The following is a 7,074-nucleotide window of genomic DNA, read 5'->3' on the forward strand; positions in this document are numbered from 1 at the left end:
GTAAAAATACATTTCTGCTGCCCTCTTTGGCCACATCTGTGCTGGAAAACTGATTTTTAACGTCACTGAATTATTTTCTCAATAAATTAAATTTTATTCGATTTTTAATTTATTTTGTATTTTTATTTTATGAAGAAGCCACGTTGCAAACACTGCGTACGGAATCCAGCCCGAAAGTTGTTCCTGCATCAAAATGACGTGAATTCATTTACAGCGGACAAAACTCTTTACGACACTTAAACCGAGCCAGCCTCTGGCGCCGGCGATGTGTACCTAATAAAGTGTCGGAAGACTGTGAGCAGTAAATATTTTTGCAGCCGTTTTTTCCTGCAGTCATTAAAGGAAACATGGCTCCACTGTTCCTGTTAAACGTCTGAGAATAAACGCGCTTTGTCACCTCCAACATTTACAGATATTTTAAACGAACTGAAGCTTTTCGTGACGTGAAACTTGTTTTTCTGTGCTGATCGTGGAAAACTTTGGCATGTGTCAGCAAACCGCAGCTGCTCTCGTCCTGTTTTGATCAGCTGACCTGCCTCGGTCACATGACTCGGTCCTCTTCCTCTGCTCGGCTCCTCTGAGCACCAGCGCGATCACACACCTTAAAGCGCCGCTGGATCACAGCTGCAGGGCAGGTGGAGGCACCGCGGGTGGAGGCGCCGCAGAACTCCGTGTGAAAAACGCAGTTTTAGGTTTCGGCTCTGTGGCGGCTGGAAGAGATCAGCCTGTGTTCAAACAAGAGTCCCACTGAGGGTTTGACGGAGGCCGAGACGGAGGCGTGTTTCTGGGGTTTCACCACTTTGTGTGTCACGGTAGGTAAAGAGGAGAAAAGTGAGGACGAGTTAAATTTTAAATACATTTAAAAGCAGAGTCGGGGTAGAGTCATGGAGCTGACTACAGACAGGCAGATAAGAATAGTTTGGCTTATCTCAGGATGTTTCACAGAGACCATAAACAAGATCAGAGGTCAAAGTCAGCGGCTGCACCCACAGCAATAAGATCAGACCCTCATTACACCCTGCAGCTGCGCCTCACCTCACCTGCATGTTACAAACTTCTGCTTCTGCTTTGGTTTTCCATCGCAAGCTTGAAGCACGTCCTGCTCCTAATTCCTGTCATGCTGGACTCAACTAGGGCAGCTTTGCATGATTCACAGTTCATAATAATCCTCCTTTAGCTGGTTACTTTTTGTGAACTGTAAAGTTTGCTTCTCCACCTGAGATGCCTGTGTCAGGGGAAAACTGATAAACCGGAATAAGTGTGCTCGCACTGTAAGAAGCTGTGGTCGTGTTTAACATGAACATCGAAAGATTTGTGACAGAAAACGGTTTGATTTGTTCTGCTGTGTTTCCCAGTCGTCTGTGGCTGAGCGGGCGGTGTTTGCGGTGTCCGCCTCACCTGCTGAGAGGACACAACAACCAAAAGCATGCCGTCCAACAAATCGGTGTCAGACGCTCCCATCACTCAGTTCATCAACTGCAGGATCCTGAGGGACAACGAGCTGCAGAGGTACGACACACAAAACAACACTGCAAAGAGAGCCGGTCTGAGCCAGGAAACCCAGCTTCAACTATTCTGCTGAGACGAGCGCTCAGAGCTCCTGACAGCAGTATACTCAGAGCGCCGGGTCGCAGCTCGTGGGAGTGTTTGGGGTTTTGAGCCTTTGCAGCTCAGATAAATTCAAACTTGTGCGTCCAGTTTTGATTTGATGAAGTCATTAATGATGTATGCTGTACCATGGACCAGGATGTCGTGACTGTGGTGTGTGTGTGTGTGTGTGTGTGTGTGTGTGTGTGTGTGTGTGTGCGCGCGCGCGCGCGCGCAGAGAGGACCTGTGGGTGCGTGAGGGGAGGATTTTAGACCCAGAGAAGCTGTTCTTCGATGAGCAGGGATACGCTGACAAACGTGTGGACTGTGGGGGCAGCATCATCGCGCCGGGCTTTATAGACGTCCAGATCAACGGTACACACACACCCACAGACACACACCTTTGCATGTGTTTCAGAAGCTGCGCTGCTGCAGTAACTTTGATACCTGGTCAGACGACGTGCTGGAACAAAGATGACAGAACTGCACAGCTTCAAACTCTTCTTAATGTTCAGTCTCTGGAGTTGAAGGTGGTGTCAGTGGCATCTGAGCTGACGCTGCAGTTTTTCAGAGTCATAGAGAGCATTGTTGCTGCTGAGGGGGCGGGGCTAGTTTACCCAGAGGGGAGTAACGGCTCGTCTTCCTGCTGCAGGAGGTTACGGCATCGACTTCTCGCAGGCGTCTGAGGACGTCAGCGATGGAGTTTCGTTTGTGGCCAAAAAGATCCTCGAGCACGGCGTGACGTCCTTCTGCCCGACTCTGGTCACCTCCCCTCCCGAAGTTTACCACAAGGTCACTGCTTCATTTTTATCAGTTCAAGTTTAGACGCGCTCGCGTGTTCAGGGGTTCCTAGTCTCTCCTTCAAAGTCATCTTCTGGAGCATCTCTGGACAGCTTCTTCCAGGCCAGCTTCTGCTTTCAGTTCCTTCACTGGAAGGTTCTGCTGCACCGCCTCCACCCGCCATCTAAAACCAAACCTGGAAACAACCAGGACGGAGCAGGGAGAGCACTGAGAGTTAAACTAAAACTGGAGATCAGGGTTGGAGGCAGCAGCACTGGAAGGTTCAGAGGTGCATCTGAAGCTGATGAAGTGAAGGCAGGTGTGAGTCGTGCATCTCCCTGAACACGCTGAGCATTTACACGTCGGGGCGCTAACGATCGGTGACGTGAAGCTTCTACGTGTAAAATCACAGCATCATCAAAATGTGTGTTCCAGGTTCTGCCTCAGGTCAAAGTTCATGATGGAGGACCACATGGAGCTGGAGTTCTCGGTGAGGTTTTACAGATGCTGTTGGTGAATGTTTGTTGTGTTCTTTGTTTATCCTCATTGATCAGAAGCTGCAGACGTGTTTGCGTAAACGATCACGCTGCAGCGGTACACGAGCGCCGACCGCGGCCGAAAATGGTGTCTGTTTCACTTCCTGTAAACTTCCGTGTGCAGGTTTTCACCTGGAGGGTCCGTTCATCAGCGCCGAGAAGAAAGGAGCCCACCCGGAGAAATACCTCCGCACCTTCAAGTCCGGAGGCCTCGAGCACCTGATGGAGGTCTACGGCAGCCTGGACGACGTTGCCATAGTGACGCTTGCTCCTGAGCTGCCCGGCAGCCAATCGGTGGTGAGGGAGCTGAGCCAGAGGGGCATCACTGTGTCTTTGGGTGAGCATCGTGTAGTCACGGCAACGATTATACAGCAAAGTGATGATGATGTAAATAATAAAACACGAAAGTTTCATTTTCAGTTTTATTTACATCATTTTTTCTGTTTCTGTAATATTTGACATTTTATTTCTTAATTTGTCTTTTTTTTGCATCCTTGTATTTTTTAAAATATGATTTTATTTATTTTAGATTATTTTTATTTTCTTTAAACATTTATTATTTTTGAGTTTTTTTAAAATTAAAAAAATCACATTTTTAATTTATTATTTTATTTATTTTCATTTTTAGGTGTTTTTTATTGTTTGCATTATTTATTTTAAGTGTGCTTTTATTTTGTAGATTCTTTTTAAAGATAACTTTCTAAAATGTTATTATCCTTTTTTCATTTCCATATTATTATTCAATCCTTCTTTACTTATACACTTTTCTCGTGTGCTTGTATTTTTTATTTTAATGATTGATTTCATTTTTATTTCCTGTTTCTGTTGAAATCGTGTTCCGGTTCGGTGCTGTGCGCGGTGTTAGCGTGGGCCTGTCAGTCCTCTGTAGAGCACCTGGAGCTGCTGTAATCGTCTGAGAGCGCTGATGTGAACAAAGTTTGCTCGACTGGTTCTTGCAGGTCACTCGGCGGCCGACCTGTCGCAGGCCGAGGAGGCGGTGCAGCAGGGCGCGTCCTTCATCACTCACCTGTTCAACGCCATGCTGCCTGTGAGTCCCAGCTGCTGCTCGTCTCTGAGTCAGTTTCTGTTCAGCCCGGTCGGTTTCACGCTCTCAGTAATCCTTCTGTGTCTGCTGTGGTCCAGTTCCACCATCGTGACCCGGGCATAGTGGGTCTGCTGACCAGCGACAGGATCCCCGCAGGCAGGGCGGTTTATTACGGCATGATCGCTGATGGCATCCACACCAACCCTGCAGCCCTGCGCATCGCTCACAGAGCTCACCCGTCAGGTCTGCCCGAGGTTTCTATTTCAGATCAGCAGCCAAAAGCACGAAAATCTCCCCAAATCTATTCCTAAATGTGTCAGAATTTTCTTATTTTGGTTCCAGAGGTTGGTAAAAGTCTGCAAACGTGTTTAAACGTGTGGCATCACCTGGGAGTAGATGGATTTTGGACTTTCCCGTGTCTTGTGTGCTTCATACTTTCAGGTCTGGTGCTGGTGACGGACGCCATCACCGCGATGGGTCTTCCTCCCGGCCGTCACACTCTTGGCCAGCAGGTCATCGAGATCCAGGGTCTCCACGCCTACGTGGCAGGTCTGATGCTCTTCAGACGTTATTAGCTAACAGGCCCGTGGTTTCCTGAGCGATGCTGCAGAAAGGGGCAAACGCATAACTAGAACCAGAGATCGGAGAAGTCAAATAAATCGTTCTCGCGACGGTTTCATGTGTAAAACTCTGTAACGTCACTCTTTATGTGTTCAGGCACCAAGACTTTGAGTGGCAGCATCGCCACGATGGACATGTGTGTGCGCCACTTCAAGCAGGTCTCAGGTCAGTTTGTGTTACTTTAATGACTAAAACCAGGAAGTAGAATCATAATGAGCAGTGGCGCGCTGCCTCATGTAAACTCCAGCAGGTGAGACCCGGTTGCTGTGGCGATGCAGGTCAGATCATCATTGCTCTCCACTTCCTGTTCTGTCCACCAGGCTGCAGTGTCCAGGAGGCTCTGGAAGCTGCCTCCCTGCATCCGGCTCAGCTTCTGGGAATCAGCCCCAAAAAGGGAAAGCTGGACTACGGCTCCGACGCAGGTCAGAGCCGACTGCATCTTTATTTCTGCCTCCCTGCTGTTAGAGCTGCTGTAGTTCCTCCTTTGTGTCCTCAGCGTTTTCTTGGGTGTTAATTTGGACTTTTTTCATGGTGGGGGGGGGGGGGCTGTATAACAGTTGACCAAAGCCTGCAGTTCCTCTAGTGTCCAGCAGAGGCTCCAGCCAGTCTCCATAGACTCCCATGTTAAGCTTTACAGCAGAAATAAACACGTTTACAGCCAAACTGCTTCGAGAACTTCGAACTCGCTCTGTTTCAGATTTACAATAAAAGTTTTAATAAGAGTAAATAAAAAAACCATATGAATGTTGGGTGAATGTTTAGCCTCCATCTTGCACATTGTCAGTTGTGCAGCGCTTCAAAGGTCAACGGCGTTGGATTAAAGTTTAACGGCTGTAGCCGTGAGGTTCTCTGGGATCGCGCCGCCGCGCTCTGACCTTTCCTGGAGTTCATGTGCTTTCCTTTAAGTGAGGCCAGCGGCTCGATTCAGGCTGAATTTGTGAGACTTACAGTTTAACTGATCCTTCAAAGCGTCGATGTTCGTCCAGATGTTCAGGAGGAAACCGTCTGCGACTGACAGAACTCCAACTTTCCACCGTCTTCTGATTCTTTTCTCTCAGCAGCGCTGCCTCCTGTCTTTCTTACACTCTGCACTATTTTGTTTTATAGACCTCGTTCTGCTCGATGAGGGCCTCAACCTCAAAGCCACTTATATTTCTGGAGAGGAGGTTTGGAGAAAAGGACAGTAGGAGATGAAGAAGGAAACTGGACCGCCTGTGCCTTTGTACATGATCGACATGTCGGGGTTTTAATGGACTGCCTGAGTGCACCAGGCACTGCCGGAAAACTGGACCAGAGTGAAATATTTCTGCATTATTAGTTTATTAAATGTCAGATGATGTGGAAAATGTTTTCCTGCTTTTCAAACTACCAAAGATTTCTGTTTATTACCCTGAAAGTCAGCGTGCTCATTGATCGTGTGTTGCTGAAAGTCTGTTGTGTTAAAGCAGCTGTATGACCTCTGCAGGGTCAGGGGTCACAGTGGATGTCACTGCACACCCTCAGTTTCTGTAAGCGTCTCTTTTTCTTTGTTGCAAATTTTACTGACACCATCAACAGAGTGTGGACAGACTGCTGCTGGTGTGGCAGCAGATTGTCTCATCGTGAGAGGGTCTGGTGGTCTCTGGTTTGAACGTTTTCAGCCTTTAAAAGAAGAAATAGTCACATCGTGGACTCATAACTGTCCGCGTGAGACCGACCTGGTGACAGGCTGTTCAGGAACTCAAAAGTAAGGGTGGGAAACTCCTGCTCAGGAAACTTTGTCATGAATCGCTCTCACGGGTGAAATGCTGCCCCCTGGCGGTGAAAGGTATAGTTAAAGGATAGTGAGAACCTCTTTACCCCTCAGGTGTCCACGAGGGTAACCCTCGTTTCTCTTTCCTGATCTGAACAGAAAGAGAAAAACCTGGAAATGAATCTGATGGTCGTCAAATCTGAGACAGATCGACAGATGCTAGCAGAGTTCAGGCTGTGCTCGCTTTAACCTTTGTGACACCAGACAGATCTGAGAGTACAAAAACTGTAACAAGCTGAGTGTTTACAGCAGGGTGAGCCTGAGCTCACTCAGATTATTCGTACACACTCAGAGCTCACAATTAGAAACACCGGACATGTTTAATCTGAAAATCCAGCACAGGAACAGGAGGGACGGTGGAAAGGACAGTCCAGTTTAATAATGACACAGTATGTAGGCTCAAACAGACACGATGTCCTTTGCAGTAACTGTGTGTGTGTGTGTGTGTGTGTGTGTGTGTGTGTGTGTGTGTGTGTGTGTGTGTGTGTGTGTGCGCGCGCCTCTCAGACACTCTTTATAAAGTAAAAGTCCTGCTTTCATTCAGTGAAAGTAAAAAAATTGTAAAAATACCGAGAGACACTAAGCAGCACAGATAAATACAAACTGATGACAGACTAATCTTCCATCTTGTAGTTTTTTAAAATTCTAATATTGGTGAAAATTTTCAGGGGAAAGGTTTAAAGCAAAGTCTCAATAAACGTAATTTTTCCTTT

General features: G+C 47.4%; 1 protein-coding gene across 2 annotated transcripts; it reads left to right on the forward strand.

The window, feature by feature from the left end:
* Positions 1-340: 340 nt before the first annotated feature.
* Positions 341-5,965, forward strand: amdhd2 (amidohydrolase domain containing 2). Of its 2 annotated transcripts, none has more exons than XM_085272272.1 (12): positions 341-812; positions 1,356-1,509; positions 1,826-1,962; positions 2,240-2,379; positions 2,803-2,857; positions 3,028-3,240; positions 3,863-3,951; positions 4,047-4,191; positions 4,390-4,497; positions 4,666-4,734; positions 4,817-4,991; positions 5,677-5,965. In XM_085272272.1, exons 2-12 carry the CDS (start codon positions 1,427-1,429, stop codon positions 5,693-5,695), a joined length of 1,233 nt encoding a protein of 410 aa, XP_085128398.1. In that variant the 5' UTR covers positions 341-812; positions 1,356-1,426; the 3' UTR covers positions 5,696-5,965. The 2 variants fall into 2 exon arrangements, with proteins under 2 accessions (XP_085128398.1, XP_085128400.1); XM_085272274.1 differs by having other exon boundaries at positions 519-812; positions 4,890-4,991.
* The last annotated feature ends 1,109 nt before the right edge of the window (positions 5,966-7,074 follow it).

The sequence above is a fragment of the Mchenga conophoros genome, linkage group LG4 (genome assembly GCF_057382185.1).
Source record: "Mchenga conophoros isolate Kocher_MC1m ecotype Shallow Benthic linkage group LG4, M_conophoros_male_GT1.1, whole genome shotgun sequence".
Lineage (NCBI taxonomy): Eukaryota > Metazoa > Chordata > Actinopteri > Cichliformes > Cichlidae > Mchenga > Mchenga conophoros.

Coding starts and splice junctions, on each gene's coding strand:
- amdhd2 (XM_085272272.1), top strand. CDS start 1,427: ATGCCGTCCAACAAATCGGTGTCAGACGCTCCCATCACTCAGTTCATC. Junction 1,510..1,825: donor AGGGACAACGAGCTGCAGAG/GTACGACACACA, acceptor GCGCGCGCGCAG/AGAGGACCTGTGGGTGCGTG. Junction 4,498..4,665: donor TCTCCACGCCTACGTGGCAG/GTCTGATGCTCT, acceptor TTATGTGTTCAG/GCACCAAGACTTTGAGTGGC.